The sequence below is a fragment of the Ursus maritimus genome, unplaced genomic scaffold (assembly GCF_017311325.1).
Source record: "Ursus maritimus isolate PB19 unplaced genomic scaffold, ASM1731132v1 scaffold_10, whole genome shotgun sequence".
Taxonomy (NCBI): Eukaryota; Metazoa; Chordata; class Mammalia; order Carnivora; family Ursidae; genus Ursus; species Ursus maritimus.
The window spans coordinates 66,260,770-66,278,959 of record NW_024423344.1 but is presented as its reverse complement, the minus strand read 5'-3'; the positions used below and the strand labels follow the sequence as shown (position 1 = coordinate 66,278,959).

The following is an 18,190-nucleotide window of genomic DNA, read 5'->3' as shown; positions in this document are numbered from 1 at the left end:
AGCACTTGAAAATGATTATACTAGACACATCTGAAAATGATCTTTAAAGCTCCACAATCTCATAGCTTGGTTCATGTTTTTATGTTAAACATAACCATTCTGGATCCTTTCTCCATGGGATGGAATTCCCAAACAATTGTGAATTCCTGGTGAATCCACAGTGAGGTAATAAATTGTAAGGATCTGGGAGTTGTTGTTTTCTTGATATTCAAGAAATACTTAACCTTGATACATTGGGCGTATCTCCCTCATATTTCCTTAACTAGTTTAAAGAATTAAAAGTTTTGGGGCACCTGGGTGGCTCAGTGGTTAAGCGTCTGCCTTCAGCTCAGGGCGTGATCCCAGGGTCCTGGGATCGAGCCCCACTTTGGGCTCCCTGCTCCGCTGGGAGCCTGCTTCTTCCTCTCCCACTCCCCCTGCTTGTGTTCCCTCTCTCGCTGGCTGTCTCTCTGTCAAATAAATAAATAAAATCTTATTTTATTTTTTATATATTTATATATATATTTATATATATATAATATATATTATATATATTTTATATATATTTTTATATATAAAAATATATATTTTTTTATAACAGCAGTTATTGAGATAAATAGCATACCTAATTTTTCTGTCTCTGTCAAATAGATAAATAAAATCTTAAAAAAAAAGAATTAAAAGTTTTAAGAAACTTCCTAAAATGTTGGTTTCATAGTAAATAGGCAATCAGAGAAGGCTCGGATTACTAAAACGAAGGAAGTGGGATGACCTGAAAAACGAATTTCTCTTCTCTGACCTGTTTCCATATCTTGAAGTTCTTATGATCTAGTTTTTAATCTACACTGCTTTTTATAGTGAATGCTTCCACTGGTGACAATCATAGAAGCAAATACATAGTTTACTCGTTTGACTAAAAGCAAAATAAATATAATATAAAAATGTGCTTATACTGTTATACTTTATATAATTGTAATTTATCCATCTATTTTTGTGTAGACAAAATAATTCATACTTTTAAAGTCTAATCTAATAAACTTTTTATGAGAAAAAGGAATAAAATAGAGGTAGTTATTGAGATAAATAGCATACCTAATTTTTCAAATTTTAACCCTTAAAAGACTTCTCTTGGGCTTTAAATACATCCTTCTGCTTTTAGTGTATAGACAAATTTTCCCTTTTAAATATACTTAAATATATGAAGTCTTATATTTCAGTTTTGACTTACAAATATCATAAGATGTAACTTTTTAGTTTAGATAAAAATCATCCCCCAAAACAAACCCAACCCTTCTATATCCAAGAATAGGCTAACATCACTATTTTGTAAACTCACAGCACTAAGATTTCCCAAAAGCATAGATCAACTTTTTTTTTTTTACTCTTCAGTAAGCGTATTATATGAAGTTTTGAAGATATGTAAACGTTAAGCTTTTTTTAATCCACGTATCTTACCTCCATTGGAAACAATATCATGATGACGTTAGGACTTTCTTAGACAATCTGGGATTCATAGAATCCATATTTTAGGGCAAAATAAACCTCAAAGAATTACGGGCTGAGTCACTTGTACTTCCTTCAATTAGATTTTCATTCTACGGATCCACACAGAGGTCTATTTCTCCCTTAAGGCACGTGTCCCTTTCTGTCTAGTTTTATAGTTATTTGCTGACGTGCTGTATTTTCCCTCCCAGACAGTGAGCTCAAGGATGCCATCTTGAATCACATTCATTTCTTCTGTGATGGGTTAACTTACACACAGTGGGTTCTCAGGAGTATTCAGTGTGTACTCAATAATTTCTGTTAGCCACGACAAATTGCCAGAGAGAATGAAAAACCTATTAAAAAGTATTTTAGGAAGGCCCTGGTCAAGAATACAAGCCACAAGAGTAGAAAATTCTTCGAGAGGAGCAGCCGACTAACTGGCACATAAAGTGACACATTCAATTTCTTCACCTTTATATAACCTCCAGAAGATCAAACGTTAATAAAATATTTATCTTCAGTTGTCACAAGCCAGACTTTGATTTAAAACTCTTGGGTACATGAATGTCATGCCAGACCCAAAATACACCATCATGTATTTTTAATTTAAACATGGATCTGTGAAAAATTTATGTATGCCTGATATAAAGAAAACCGTGGGTGAAAAATCTCCCAATAGTCACCACAAACAAGAAAACAGAACCCAGAAACGACTGTGGGACTCCTGTACGAGTACCACGGAAAACATGGCCGTCGGAAAATCCAGCGTGCCATCGACGTGCCACGGGAAACGCATGCCCTTACCTTGAGGGAGTCGAAGCAGGCGATGACTCTTCCGTTCTCCACCTGGCAGCTCTTGGGGGGGTGAGCAAATTTGCACTCCTCGTCGGAGCGGGAGCAGGTGCCCCTCTGGAACTGCCTGCAGACCTCTAACGTCAGCCATTTTGTGTCTCTGACCGGCGCCACGTTCAAGGCCATGGTGCTCAAGCGCCGGGGATTCTCTTCGCTTCCGTCAGGTGATGAAATCAATCCCGGTCCCAGTAATTCTGAAACTACTGCTGTGAAAAACCCCACATGTGCGTCCAAAGGTAAAGTGACGGATTGCTCAGTGAAGTCCGATCCAGGCAGCGGTGCGGGGAGAATTTCTCGGCAGGCCGTCACTCATCAATCAATATGCCCCACTTGAAGACTGCGGGCCGCGGCAGAAGCACGCTCAGTGTCATCTCTGGCTGTAAACGTCCGAGTCTCTTGACCGATCTGCAGACACAACTGTTTTTAATAAAGTGACTTCAATATCATGGCACTCCTTGGGAGAATATTCAGTTCTGACGCTCACGGCTATTGACCGTGCTGGAAAATAAGCCACGTAGACGCTCAGATCTCGGCAGGATTTCTCCTTCCTTCCACCTTCCTAAATTCTGAAATCGAGCAGTTGGCAAAGCCAGACAATTGAGGTATCTTCATCCACCGTAAGGTCAGGGTAACGCGTATTTGAAGGAAGAACGATTTGAACACCGCAAGAGCTCGGGCTGCAGTTCCCAGCGAAAGTGACTTCACACAGGCACTTTTAAATCCTGAACCTGTAGAACACAAGGAAAACATCAGCTTACACCCAAACTCGGTGGAATCAACACTTTGACAAACTGTTTCGGCTCTTATCTAGAATTTGCAAAAGTGCGGTTTTGAGCTTTGAGCTTAGAGGCTAGTGAGGAAAGTTATGCATTAGAGAGAGAGAGAAAAAAAACACAACTGCGACCGTATTGCAGAAATGATCTAGGCAGCAGTCCAAAAGTTAGGAATGACTCAAACACATGCGTGTGGCAGACACAATAATTAGGCGTTCTGAAACAATCCCATCTAATGCGCCTCATCTCCAAAACAGCGTATTAGAACCCCGGCTTCCGATTAATTTCACATTGAGGCCGTTGATTTCATTGTTGGAAATGCTCTAAACAATCATTCGGGGTGTGTCTCTCCTGTATAATAAGGGTATTGGCATTTTGGATGAAGCATGAGCTCCTTATTCTTTACATCCTTCCTGGTTTACAGAGGTTTGAACTTAGAAACCGATAGGTAGAAGCTTCCTAATATTTATTTTTAGGTCCCTCTGACTTCCTCTCTAGTATTGCTTGCTTCACGTTAGAATTCCCCTCTACACTGTCAGCAACTCGGAGAGTAAGGACTGTTTGTATTTGTCATTTCTGTGTCCCTAGTGCCTTAGTTCATGGCCATTAGGTCCTCAAAAAATATTTACTGACTGATTTCACTGATGACTGACTCAGTGACTCAAGGGATGAATGCAAGTTAGTTTTAGTTTAGTTCACTTTAGGCTTTAATGGGGTCACAGTCTGCTCCATTCTGTGGAATGCTGGAGTTAAATCACATACCTACAACAAAAATATAATTACTAAATTTAGATTTCTAAAATCATCGTATTTAGTTGCTTTTAATATTTTCAAGCATTATGGAGTCATTAAAATATTATAAATTTAACACTGCTGGGTCCAGGATGAATAAAGGACTATCAGACGCTGATTGTTTTCATAGATTGTACGTGCCACAAGCTGCGTTCACTGCTTGCCTAGCCTTGATGTCCTTTTTAAAAAAAAAATTTAAGCAAGAACTTAATGGAAACTGGAAGTCGATTATTTAAAATCAGCATGTACAAATAAGTTCAGACAATAATTTTTGCATGGCTCACAAATGTTCCCTGAAAAAGTAGGTCTCATGCTAATTAAGTTTAGTTAACTCCAGGTAAACCGGGCCAAACAGGCTTCCTTGCCATAGGGTTTTGTTCTGTTTTGGTTTTGTCTGCTCTTGAGTGAGTGTCTAATAGGGGAAGAGAAACAATGGCGTCTCTCAAGCTTATCTGATCATGGCACATTTATTTAGCAGGACGTCTCTTGGGACTAGTAGGAAATGCTACTTCTTCCCAGGACGTCTATTACTTGTTAGAAGTGTTTGAGGGAGTAATAATTGTATGTGCATCTAAGGAAACTGGCAACCTCGAGAGCTATGACACATACCTAATTCCGACTGTAAAATATTTGAGGGGACAGACAGGCTCCTGCTTGTCTGTTTGGCAGCCTTGTGTTCCCAGCAGCGAACATCAACTCGCTTAACTAGGCAGTTCAAGAAGATGAGTTTAATAACCAAATTTACTCTGGGTCAGGTTTCGCAGACCAGCCTGGGCCTGCATCCTCATTACCTCAACCCCCATCTCTAGCCCCCGTGGAGAACAAAGGATGAGGGAAGCAAGGGACAAGAAAACATTCCTGCCTGTGTATTCAATGGAGCCAAGGCACTGCTAATGGGGTTGCAAATGATAGGTTGGCCACATCTAGTTTATATTTCCACAATATTTCATAGAATCCCCGAGTCCTATGGACCAGGGTCTGATGGGATTACAGGACAACAAAAATGCAGGAGAAGCTCATCCCCAAAGGCAACACAACCTTGGCCATGGCTTCACGTGTAGGAAAAGAAACAGGCAAACATGTATTTATGCACAGATGATAAATGAGTAATTACTCAAGTATTCCTAAAACCCACACAGGAACAACGCTCTAGACCCAGTCCAGTGAACGGGATATGCATTTGCTTCTACTTTTGAGTAAGAAATCATTATTTTCCTGGGAAAAACAGATTGCCATTTCTAGTTACTACGAAAATACAACCAGAATTTAGCTGGTCAGATTTAGGGTGATGAACCTGCTTTTAAGAGCAGAGGAGCCATGCTCTCTGATGGCCGGAATCTTGTGTAAATCAATGATGCTCCAGGAGATGGAAGTACATCATATTGTACCTAAATATAGTTATCTTCTCATGAATCCCCTTTCTTCCAGCTTGTTCTCTGTTTCTATCCTGAAAGTTACAGAGCTACTGTTGTCAAAGACACTGCCTGCCTTAGGCCATCACAACCTCCAGCTTCTGGAATGGGTACAAGCAGGCACTTGTGGGAATAAGGTAGAGAGAGCAGATTTGAAGGAGGTTAAGGAAGGCCACCAAAGGAGATGGCCGATGATGGGTGAGGATAGAGGAAACCAACTTCTGACACGGTTACCAAAGGACAGGTCTAAATCCTGATAACACATAGACCAAAATACATATCGGATCTATGAGACTGTAGATTCCCAGGAGGAAGGGGGACACGTTAGGGTTTCATGCTCCAGTAAGGAGGCCACCAGCCGCACGTGGCTTCTGAGCACCTGAAACGTGGCTAGTGCCACTGAGGAACTAAATTTTAAATTTTTGTTTATTCTTAATGAATGTAAATTTAACTTAAACACTGATCCTCAATTTGGTCATTGGAAAACTTTCAAGTGTGCTTGGACTGACTCGAGTACATAAATCCACTTTTCCGTTGTATATTAAACCTAAATACAGATCAAGCATTTCCACTGAATTCAGCTCCTGAGTTGTGCTTTACATGTGAAATTCGCACTGATTTCAAATACTTCATACAAAAAATAATGTGAAAGTATCTCGTTAATATTGTTTCATATTTACTACATGGTGAGTTGCCAATATTTTAACTAACTGGATTAAACATTACTATGAAAATTAAACTCACTTGTTTCTCTTTAGCCCCTCCAAAATTCAGAGCTAGATGTAGTTCCCATTACATTTCTATCGATGGCAACATCTGAGGAGCTTTTGCATTTTTTTTTCTCTCAGCCAACATAGAATGTCATGGAATGGTGGAAAGTATCTGGTCCTAAGAGCCAGCTTCTAGCCCTTGTTTGGCCAAGGTTCCTTCATGCGACCTTGGGTAAGTCAATTTCTCTGAGATCCGATTTCTTCGTCTGTGAAATGTGGATAATAGTTCCTACCTACATGACACGGTTGCTGCCACGAAGGCCAGATTATGGAGGAAAAGAAGAACACTTTGTAAACAGTGACGTGCTGTGCCAATGCAAGACACTCCATAAATGTTTATTGAATAAACCCACTTTCAGGATTCTGTATCGAGGGCCAGGCTTACACCTCTCACTGACCCACAGATGCGGAAATCAGGACGGTGGCTTCGAGATCAAAGGAACTGACAGAACGGGATACAGGGGCCCACTTATCTGGGGGCGTCCCTCAGCACTCAGACTGATTTATTTTGCACCCGAAAGGAACCCACAGCGAAGTCTCCCCAAGTACAGATCCCATAGTGTTCTCACAAAAGCCCGACACTTGCTTTCTTCCTTTAGCTGCTAGTAACCCAGAAGCGAATCAAACACTGGGGCCCAGGCGGTCACCCTGGGTGTGAAGCATAGCCCCAAGTATGCGGGAAGCACTGCCCCGGAGCCTACTTGGTTTTAGGGCTTGCTGGAAACACAGAGGTGAAGGCCATTCCCTGGCACTCTGGGTGCGTGGGGAGAAGCGTGAAGCATTTTCTTGTTCATCTGCCCAGAGGGGCCCCTGGGAAAATGTGTCTGAGTGGAGAGGGCACCTTTTTTTTCATTCTCAAAAGGTCCCGCATATGCTGCCATTGGTCCTGCTTAGCACGCAAGGCCTTTTAGCTTTCCCAGACGTTTCTGGGCTGCACTGGGAAGCAGGATCTCCTGCTTACATGATTTTCCAGTTCCTTCTGTTCTACGTTTCTCCCAATGCTCTGCTTGTGTGGCCATTTTTCTCAGTTCTTTTTGACTGGTGCTTCAGTTTTATTTCCAACCTCCCAATCAATGCTATCCCAATTAGCTCCTTCCGGTGCAGAACCCGGGCAGAATTCAGAAGTAGTTCTTCCCAGTGATTTCTCTGGCCCTGTTTCTCCATTGGTGTTCCTTTCCTTGTCCTCTTCGGGCATTCGGCAGCCTCGTGTTCTCTCCCTCTCCTGCCTTTCTGAGCCCCTCGGGGAAGAGGAGGTGCCGGTGCCCTTGCGGGCTGAGCACTGATGTGGCCAGGCCCTCACTGCCTCTGCATCTTGAAATCCTGCTCTGTGGACCCCCACCACCCCCTCTGATGACCTCTCTCTAGCCCACTTTCTAACAGTACCTGGTGATCGTTTTTAAGTATGACCCCCTTAATTCTCAAGAACTTAAATATTGACTTATCCAACCGCCTGCACCCAGTGTAAGCTCCTCCAGGTTTGCCTTGTGTATGTAATAGACATTCTCTTTTAGTTTCAAATCCTCAGAACTCAGTTCAGTGCCTGGTGTGGAGAATATGCTCAACAAATGTTTGTCAAACGAACTCCTGGTCCTCCTCCAATGAACATCTGCGTTGTAATACGCACTGAAGTCTAAACAAAGGGAATAAGGCTCTGAATAGGGAATTTCAGTATTATCCTGGAAGGGAAATTCGAGCAGGCACCATTGGCTTACCCTGTTTCTTGCCAAGAAGGTCAGGGGTGAGAGTGAGGAGCTGCCCCAGGGATAAATTATTTGATCTTCAAAACCCAGCATCGTTAGCCCTGCGATTTGCAAAGTGCAATACCTGGGCAAGCACAGCGCAGCCCCTGGGAGTGTTATAGGATGCAGATTCTCAGGCCCCACCCAGACTTACTGACTCAGAAAACCCGGGGGTGGGGCCCAGTGAGCTGTGTTTTAACAAGCCCTCCCAGGGCGACTTTGAAGCCTGCTCCAGTTTGAGAACTGCTATAGTAAGCATTTCTAACTGGCTCCCTTGATAATGCCAAGGGAATAAGGATGTCAGCCCTGAGTTGATCACAGGGTCTTGGGGTCACGGATTCCCGCAGAAATAATTGCAGGAGGGCTGGCTGGGGGCTTCTCCCAGGGGCTGTGTTTCTGATGGATCGAAACACAACTCAACTAAACAAAAGACACCTGAGAGAACTGTCCCAGACAAAACTTAATTCTATGAGAATTACAAAAATCAATTAACTCCTAGCTTGTAGGTTTTGTTCAGGATGAAGCAGTCCTTTGGTCAGGGTGCATCAGGCTTTGTTTCGAGGAACCTCGTCTGAGGCAGGACCGTCTCAGAGGGCTGGTGGCCCCCGGCGAGCAGCAGCTCAGCCCTCAGCCCCTTCCTGCTAGAGCTCTTTACAGAGGGACTGCTTTGTAGGGCCCCCGATATAATAAATATCAAGGTTCACTTCGGGACCCGTCTTCAAAAGAAAAGCAAGATTAAAGTTCAAGGATAAAGAAACGAAGTTCTGTAGTATTTCCTGAAATACCAAAGGACTTGCTGCTCAACTCTCCAAAATCATCGCAAGCTATTTTTAGCGTCTTTACTTACGTGACACTTCATTTTTCAAAATACATTTAAAACTCCTCTAGGTGCTCGATTTTCAGAAAGCTGTGGCTTTTGGCTGTATGAAAGAATGTGCTGTTCACGTCTGTTTACAGCTCTGCGGTGGTGCAGAGGGCCAGTCTGGAAAGCACGGCCCTCCCTCCTCAAGCGAGGCGACCTCCCTTCATTCCACGCCCCTCAGCTCCCAGACAAGCCCGGGCCGGGGACCCCAGGTGTCCTTGCCTTGCTGACGCTTTGTAGCTAGTTTGTACATTTTTGAAGGGAAAAACATCAATCATGCCTGATCTTGAGGCTGAGATTGACCAAAATTTAAGACTGCCTTAGGGAAAATAGTTCACTTTTGGTCACCTATGGCATTTAGCTGTCTGCCAGACATCGGCCTCCTAGCGAGCTCATCAAAGGGTCCTTGCAAAACAAACCGATTTCTGAGTCAGACAGTCAAGGACTCATTACCCATTAAGTAATTTATGGAATGCCTTTAATTTTATTTTCCATAAATCTCATTCCCATAAAGAAACTATGTCTCCTTGAGTTTCCTAATTTCTAATTTTGAGCATCTTTGGGTTTCCTCTTTTTAATGTTTAAAATTCTCTGAATATGTGTTTAAAGCATGATTTTTCCTTCCTGCGAGCGGCTTGACGTTTGAGCATCCCCACTTCTATTTCTGGAGCTTGATTTAAAATAGCTCTCAGTGGGCTCTCTTCCCTGATCAATGACTGGCCGCATCCCGCACCTATCAGATGCAGACGCCTGGGCGGGAGACGACAGGAGAAGCTGCGGGCTGGAGTGCTGGGCTGAGAGCCACTTGACCTCCAGGAGAGGGTGTAATCCTGCCCTGTAATCACAGCCACCACCGAGAAGAGGTCCCTCACTGGGGCTCCCCACAGGAAGCCCAATGGACCAATAAAAATACTGAAACTTGAGAGGCCCACTGCAAAAGTAGAAAAGGACCTCACTGACTTTTTGAAGAAGAGGAGGGAGCAGCAGAAGTGACTGTCCTTAAAAAGATGTTTCTTTATAGAATCTTGAAAAGGGTTTCTTTTTAATTTACCAAAAGTATACATGAAATGGCATTCTGAGACTTTCATATGGCTTAGGGGTAAGAATCAATTTTTCTACGTGGGGTTCTAGTTGCTCCTCTAGTCTAATTAGCTGTGTGATGTCACCTGAGCTTTCCAAGTTCCAGTTTCCTGTTTGGAACCAAGGGGTTGAAAACACCAAAATCATAAATGTATGTACTGCAACCAGTATAGATTAAATAGCATAAGTACTCTCTATACAGTAGTTATCCCTTTCCAACACTAGCTATGGCATCTATATGCCTAACATCTGTGTGCATGTACAATCACACACACACACAACCACACACACACACAGTGACAGGCGGAAATAACTTCCACTCACTAAAGTTTATAAATTTCTGTAAAGTAAATGAAGTCTAAATAACAGAGAGTAGAAAGGTCCTTTCTGTGAAGTTGGTACACTCTAGGAAGTCCTTCCCATAACATTAGACAAACTTTTGATGGATGCTCTTCTCAGACTAATTCCAAACACACATTCATTCTAAGCAGAAAAAGAACTGAGGTTAACAATGATGCCTTCATCTTACATGGTACTTTTTTTCTTTTTTCTTTTTTTTTTTTTTAAAGATTTTATTTATTTATTCAACAGAGATAGAGACAGTCAGCGAGAGAGGGAACACAAGCAGGGGGAGTGGGAGAGGAAGAAGCAGGCTCATAGCGGAAGAGCCTGATGTGGGGCTCGATCCCGGCTCGCCGGGATCACGCCCTGAGCCGAAGGCAGACGCTTAACCGCTGTGCCACCCAGGCGCCCCTACATGGTACTTTTTTTCTGTGGAACACACTTTCCGAATACATTTCCTTGAGGAAATCAGAACCCTGGCCACCAAGGTCACAATGGCAGGTCTGATAAGCCAACATTCATGACAACAGTATAAAAGGAGAAATTCCCATCTATAAATGTTCTCTTGTATCTTAAAATGCAAGGGAAAGATTAATAAAATCCAGGTGTCATTTTAATACACCACAATTTCCAGTCCATTCTCACTGCAGTTTCCAGGATTGGGCAGAGAAAGAAATCCCATCTTTAATTAGAAGAGGAGAAATTTCTAAATACACTCCTGAAACGACAGCCAGATATAATATATTCAACACATATTTGTATTCAAATTATGTTTTTTCACTGTGTCTGTGTTTTCTATCTAAACATTTATAATTCAGTTAGGGGACGCTCTTATGAGAATAAAAGCAATTGTATTAGATACCATTTAAGTCTGACCGCACTTAACCGGTTTCCTGGATGTCCAGGACCCAGTGGCTGCAGTCAGAAAAAAATGATTATTGAGCTGCAGGTTGCAGTCTAGCCCCTGAATTCCCAGAGAAGTCTTTGTCAGAACTTCCATTTCCTTCCCCGGCCACAGCCCTGGTGGACAGGACTGCTTTTCAGCCAAGCGTTTTCCTTTTCTCTCTCCAATATAACCAGCCGAACGGCTATCTTATCTGTCTGGATGCCTCACAAATGCCAATCCTCCCTTTTGGGACAAAAGTTTTGTGACATAACTTTGATGATCACCAAATGAAAATAATAAACATAGAGCCAACAAGCTCAGTGTTGTAAAAATCAATATATTACCGCACGGAAACATAACTAAGATGTCAAAGGAAGTTAAGGTTTAACAAAACAGATATCATGTATGTTGAAATTTCAGCGCTTAGGGACACGTATGTTAGAAGACAGAGTGAGGTGGTCAGACGCTCACCCCTGCATGCATGCACCACGATTTTGAGTGTGACAGGCACAAATGCAGACTAACAGAGGGATGACGAGTGATGTGCCTTTTCAAAATGTCTAACAATTCCTGTTACAGTCCCTAACAAGTTAAGGAAGAATCTTGCCTCAACTTACATGGTTGTTGCCTTCTTTAAAAATAGTTACATTAAGACCGTCTAAAAAATTAAAAATTAAAAAAGAATGCTTTGCGCAAAAAGCACAGTGAAGATCTTGACCCAGACCACTATGAACAGGATTTTTATCTCTGTGAATGTCCAGCAGGACACTCAAAAGTCACGAGCTATAGGCTGGTTCTTTGCTCTGAGGGAGTCACGAACATAGCAATAGGTCAATATCCTATGCTCCTGCCCATTACACTTTCAAGATGCTCTCTAGTCATCTGGAAAATGGGGGAAAAGAATGTTCCCTTAAATTTCCGAAGAAATGTTTCCTTCAATTTACAGGGTGGTACTGTCCCCATTGAGAACAGTGCCGTAGGGTTGTAGCCCACGCAAGTCTGACTAAGTAGACTCAGGTATAAAATATCAGGATCGTTAGTATGGTAGATATTGGGGAGCACTGGAGGGATCCAGACAAGACCCCAAGCTGAAGGAAGCCTCCCTCTGGTAGATTGACCCAGGATGCATTAGAATGAGAAGGTCTCACAGGCAGTTAGCCTTGGTTAGAGATTATAGCAATGGTCCAGAGAAAAGGCATAATCGAAGTCGAAAATTACATTGCAGTAGTGAGAAGGGAAAGAAAGAGGGTGTGGCTTGTGTAAATTCATTAGAAACGGATAATCTTTGGGAATGAAGAGAGCAGGGAAGAGATCAGTCAAAGAGGACTTCAAAATTTGGATCCTGTGTGGACACCGATGCTCTGCCCAGGAGGAAGGATGCCAGGACGTGGAAGCTAATTGGAAATAGGGGCATTGAGGTTAAGGAGACATAGAGAGAGAGAGAGAGAGAGAGAGAGAGAGGGAGGGAGGGAGATGTCTGTATCTACATCTGAGTTTCTATTCAGGGGAGACATGAGAAACGCCTGAGCAGAGTCAAGGACAGTCCGTTCAGTTACCTGGAGGTGACAGAAAGAAGAGGAGCAAGCGAAACCATAGAAAAAAACAACAAGAGACAAAAGGTCCTCCAAATATTGCAGTGTCAAGGGTGCTGGAGAGAGTTTCAGAGCTCCAAGATGGAGGGAGTGGCCAGAAGGGTCCCGTCACAAGGAGACCACGGGCACATGGACAGACGGCATAACGAGGATGTCGCAGCCGACTTTCCAGGTGGCACTTTCCCTAGTTCACAGCTGCAGGGGGAGAGGGGAGGACAGCTGGGAAATGAACACTCAGTGCCTGGAGCTCTTTGGAGTATTTGGTGCTTCGAGAACACCATTAGCAGCCTGGGAAGTGTGGAAATCTCTTTGCTTTGCAGTCTGATGGCACAGATTACCTGTGCGCTCCTGGGGAGGCGACCCTTGGTCAACCTGGGCTTTGCTCACAGAACTGGAAGGCTGCACTAAGTGAAGCCCCCCCGGGAGGGGGGTGGGAGAGAGCTCGATTTTTCCATCTCACTTCCAGCCCTCCCTTTCTTTCCTGAGTGGAAGGAGGGAAACACAGCAGGAGTGTGGGGAAATGGCAGGACTGAGCTGTGGGCCAGAGAGCTGGAATTGGCCCAGAGGACGAGGAGGGATGAGGCCACCAGCTCCTGTGGAGGACCCTCGAGAAAGAAGATGCTCGTTTCTCAGACTTGGGGCTGAAAGAAGGTGGAAAGTGAAGGAGACAGCCTGGTTTCCAACTGGAGAGCACGAAAATGAAATGGGGCAGCTTTTGTCTCGTGGCCCCCGCCCTCTGAGTCTGGTAAGAGAGGGTCTACCTGCCCAGACAGGCAGGCGTGGGGCTGGGGCTTACAGAGAGCTCTTGAAGCTTCACATGGCCCTTGCGGGCAGCAGCAGAAGAGATGAGATCAAGCCAGTGGCCCAGGAGGCACGACCTCGGTGTGACAGTATGAGCGTGTTCTGAAAATGAACGTACGGTTTCGTCCCCTTCTCCATCTGCCCTTGGCATTTGAAAGCCGGGACAGAGAAGGGATGCTGTTAATTTCAAAAGTCAAGGCCTTGGAGATGGGACAGTTTAAAGTAGCAAGAAGGCCTGAGTTCTCCCAAGAGTACCCGTGGAGGTGACTGGAGTTGAGGACCTGGGGGACAGGACTGTTCTTGTGGAAACTGTATCTGCTCTCTGAGAGCGTGTATCATAATGCATCTAGGTGTGTAAAGTGTCTTGCGGGTGGGTGTGAGTGATGTCAGAAGCAGGCATGGCGGGTCTGCCCCACCGAGAGGGACTGGATCAGTTCCCGTGTGCTCTGGAAATGAGAGAAAAGCCAGTGGTTTCCCTTAGTTTGAGCAGCCATCGGGAAGGAGCTCGGAGAAGTGCCTACATCTCAATGGGCAGAAAAAGGCAGGTGGATAGACTGAGAGATTCCTGGGACATCTTTAGTGGCGAGATAAGACCCAGCTACCGGCTTAAAACAAACATCTGTTGAGAGCCTTTCACCAGCATGCTTTTGAGGTGAAAGGTACTAAAACTGAGAGAGATCAAAGCGTTCATGCCCGGCGGCCAGTGGCAGCTGGAGGAGGCGGAGGCTCGCAGAGCCGTGGCTGGCCAGTGTGGAGGGGTTGGGGAACAGGCTCGATCGCAAGCAGTTTGGTTGCAAAATCCACATGGCTCTGTTTCGCCATTCTCTCCCCCAGTTTATTCTCTAAACCCACCAGACCGTGACGACTCCCCAGAGTTGTGCCCTCTCTCTGTCTCTTGTCTCTGTCGCCTTTTCCTTCCCCTTCCTCCCTCCAACAGCCCACATCTGATCCATTAGGAAGTTCTTCCGGCTCTACCTTTCTAACAGAGCCCAAATCTAGCCCCTTCTCACCGCTCACAGGGCGGCCACCTTCCTCTAAACTACCATCATCTGGGTTAATGTGACAGGCTTCTAACCAGTCTCCTCTGCTTCTCCCCAGGCCCCGCTGCAGTCCCACCTCAACACATTATTCTGGGAGATCCTCTGCAAATGTGATCAGATCATGTCATTTCTCTGCTCGGGAATTCCCAATGGCTCCCCACCTGCTGAGTGTGAAAGCCAAGAGCCAAGAGCCCATACTGACCTTCGTGAGCAGCCCACCTTCCCTGACCTCCTGCTTCCTTGTGCACTCCCCCTAAGCCACCCTTCCTTGCCTGTGGCTGGTCCTTGAGCAGCAAACATTGGCCTGCCCCAGGGCTCTGACCTCACTGCTCACTCTGCTGAGAATGTGCCTCTCCCAGATAGTCATGGCTCAGGTGTAGTCATGGCTCAGATGTCAGCCTATGGGGAGGCCCTTCCTGATGTAATATGGTTTCAGTCCTACCTCCTCACTCTGACTCACCCTACTTTATTTCTCTCCAAAGTCCTTATCACTATTAGATATTCACATATGTACTTACTTATCTTTTCAATTTCTCCCCCAACCAGAATGTAACATCTGTGAGGGCAGGTCTGTGTGTATCCCCGACAGCTAGCACAACACGAAAACTTTAAGACATAGTAAGCACTCCGTAAATATTTGCTGAATGAGTGTGTGGATGAATGGACAAAGAAATGAATGAATATACTACACAGCCCAGAGTCTGTGACAGTCTTTATGGCTTGTTTCGTTCCATCCTCATGATGTTACTTGAAATATTCCTCAACCATTGTTGCTCTTGCTACTATGTCGGTACTCTGGGACTCCAATTTCTTAGCTTTAAACTGGAGAGGGTGCAATAAATTTTAAGGCCACTTCTGCCCTTAAAGTTCTGTGATTGTACAGTGATTGGCAAGGCTGACTTAAGGAGAGATGTATTTTTAGGAACTCTTCTGGAAATCTTATCAGCTCTGCTGGGTTTGGCCTAGATTTGTTAGCAGGCTGTTTGAGCTGTGAGATCTAACAGGAGCATCTGTATGGGGGGGGGCATTTGGAGAGCCCATTGTGTTTCTGCTCCAAAGTCCAGATCTGAGGGGACGCCCAGGTAGGGTGGAGAAGTGACAGGGTTTTGCACTCAGCACCAGGATGGAGCACGTGTTGAATACTTAAGCTCCAGCCTGCAAAAAAGGACACAGACCTAGGGTCTTGGCACCCCAGAGGTTTAATACTTCTTTACATGTTCTCTTTCTACTAAAACAGCATGTAGAATGCTACTGTGCACCAAGAACCCACCAATTCCTCCAGCCCAGTCCTCATGGTTGTGGTGGTGGGAGCTGTTATAGTCTCCGACCTACAGGAGGGTCTCGAACTCTCTCAATGGGAGCAATCCTGGCTCCTGAAGGCTGTCAGCAGAAAGGTCTGCTGAAAGTGATGTGAATATGTTCCTTGATAAGACTGGGCTCCGAGCGGTGCCATCCCTGGCCCTGGAGTTCCATAGCAAGTGAAGGCCCAATTTTTGAGCCAAATGGACCCTCAACACAGTGTACTCTGGGGGTTTAACATATCTCTGAAGGCAGACCAGAGAGAGCAAATCTTCCTCTGTCCTCGTCCCCTGAGACAGTGGCCATAGCCAGGTCCCCTTCTTCCTGAGATGTGTAATCCAGAGGTTGAATACATTCCAGAGAGGTTCTGATGGGAAGAACCTTCTAATTCTTCAACCTCTTTTCACATCCAACCCCACCCCCACTAACTTCGCAGAACACCGTTATTCTGGCATGGACAAGATATGGGGTATGTGGATTGGACATTCCAAAGATTCAGAAGACCCCAGAAGGACGCAGAATGCTACTGGTTTGTTTGAACACTATGAAAAAGATACCACCAGGGTCAGACATGCCAAGGTGATGGTATTTCATTAATATTTAGCAAAATAAAAATTTCTCTACAAAGCACCATTTGACTTAAACAGAAAAGTAGAACCCAGAAAATCAGGAGGGAGAGGTCCATCTATTAACACAGGATTTTTATTTTAATGTCATTTCACTCACCTTAGAAGTTAAAAAAAAAATGAGTTTCTTGCCATAGTTTTTAAAATCGCTGAGGAACGACTCAAGCCCCAAGGATAAAGCAGCCTACAGAAATGAGTCGGAGTCAATGATTTATCTTTCAGGAAATTGAACTAACTGCTAGAATCAAATTCAACAACAGATATTTACTGCACTTAAAACCCGGAGCTCTGAGTAATAAAAAAAAATTAAAATAAATTTTAAAAAAGGACAAACCTGGCAACAAAGTGCATATTCTATAAAAACGTAATGCACTCTGATGTAACCCAGAAGGGCATCATTAGGTAACAGGATGCTAATCGCTGGAGGCAGGTAACACCACGTGGGACTTGTCAAATCCAGCTCCCAGGCCTGTTCCTTCCTCCGTACCCCTCCCCACTCCCCCTCCCCAGCAGACAGGGCACTCCTCCCAGGCTGATCACCAGGCCGGCTCTGCCTCCCCGCTGCCACCAGTTGACGTTATTTCCAAGCAACGGCACCCGGTGCTGCGTCACCATGGCAACAGCGGGCCACCACTCTAAGGAGTGCAACAGGGAAACTGGGGGAAAGGAAAAATAAGTCACGGGCTGCGCTGTTCCTGGTCACGAGCAACTTCTGAGAAGGCCAACGTGCTTCCCTTTTAAAGGAAGGGGAAACTGAGGGGCCTGGGCTCTCCCTAATTTCTGTGAAAGGAGGAGCAAAGTGCGAAGCCTGTTAATCACCGTCTATGCCCGGGGCTCTGCTCCCTTGTGACAGGGCCATTCCGTAGGAGCCCAGTGTGAGGGAAACAAACACACAGAGAGGGGGTGCTTTGGTATTACGGAGACGGACCACGAAATCTTTAGACGGCTATTTTAATGGACAAAATGCTGCGTTCTCAACTCCATATTTTGCATACTTCCCCAAATACACAATTCTTATTTAAATGCACATCCTTTTGCTTTGCTGGGTCTAAGGACCTGCGGAGTTCACTCAGTTCCCTAATCTCCTCTACCAACTGCATTTCTTTCAAAAACGTATCCATTTTCCTTTAAGTGTTTTTTAAGAGGCATACTGCTGTGTTGGGAAATTAATAACCTGGCATAACCTGTGATCCCACCCTCACGACAAGCTCTCAAGTTACTTGTTCGTTATTTTCCAAAATGATTTTATCACCTGCGTTCCCATGTGCCTACTTCAACCGCTCTTTGAAGGCCGCTTATTCCTCAAACTGGGCTGACCTCCTTCTCTAAGAGAACCAATAGCTTTGAGTCAAACCAAATCTGACAAGATAAAATGAGAGAGAGGAAAAAAGAGAGAGAACCTGAACAATACCTTTTCTGGTATGCAGATGATCACAGGGCTACCTACTTACAGTCTGTATATCCCAGTAACCTCCCCAATATTTTGTCATTAACAGTGTGTAAGAAAAAGCAACTTGTCCACATAGCAGTGCTTCACCATGTAAAGCATTATTTTACTAATGAAGTCTCTTTTTAAAGGGGGGTGAAATGCAAAATACTTTTTATGATTATAATAGAACTCTGTGCAGATGTAAATGATATCTTGCTTATTAACATATAATCGGCATGACTTTCTTAGGATTTAACAAAAGCGTGTATATAATGAAAAACGTATGGCTCACTTAAATCCACAACCGCTAAGAGTCAAGAGGTGCAGTTTGCCCTTGAGCAAACCACCGAACTTGAAACTTCCATTGCGCCATCTATATTTGGTTGTTGCCGAGACCCAAGAGATCCACCGTCTATGCAGGAATCCGGAGG

The 18,190-nt window shown here is 44.4% G+C and overlaps 1 protein-coding gene across 1 annotated transcript in view; it reads right to left on the bottom strand.

Moving 5' to 3' along the window:
* The window catches only part of MBNL2 (muscleblind like splicing regulator 2), a 155,151-nt gene that overhangs the window by 105,070 nt on the left and 31,891 nt on the right, over positions 1-18,190 (bottom strand). The window contains exon 2 of the mRNA XM_040623938.1: positions 2,269-3,044. Coding sequence (XP_040479872.1) covers positions 2,269-2,442 — 174 coding nt within the window. The 5' untranslated portion in view covers positions 2,443-3,044. The remainder of the gene's footprint in view (positions 1-2,268; positions 3,045-18,190) is intronic.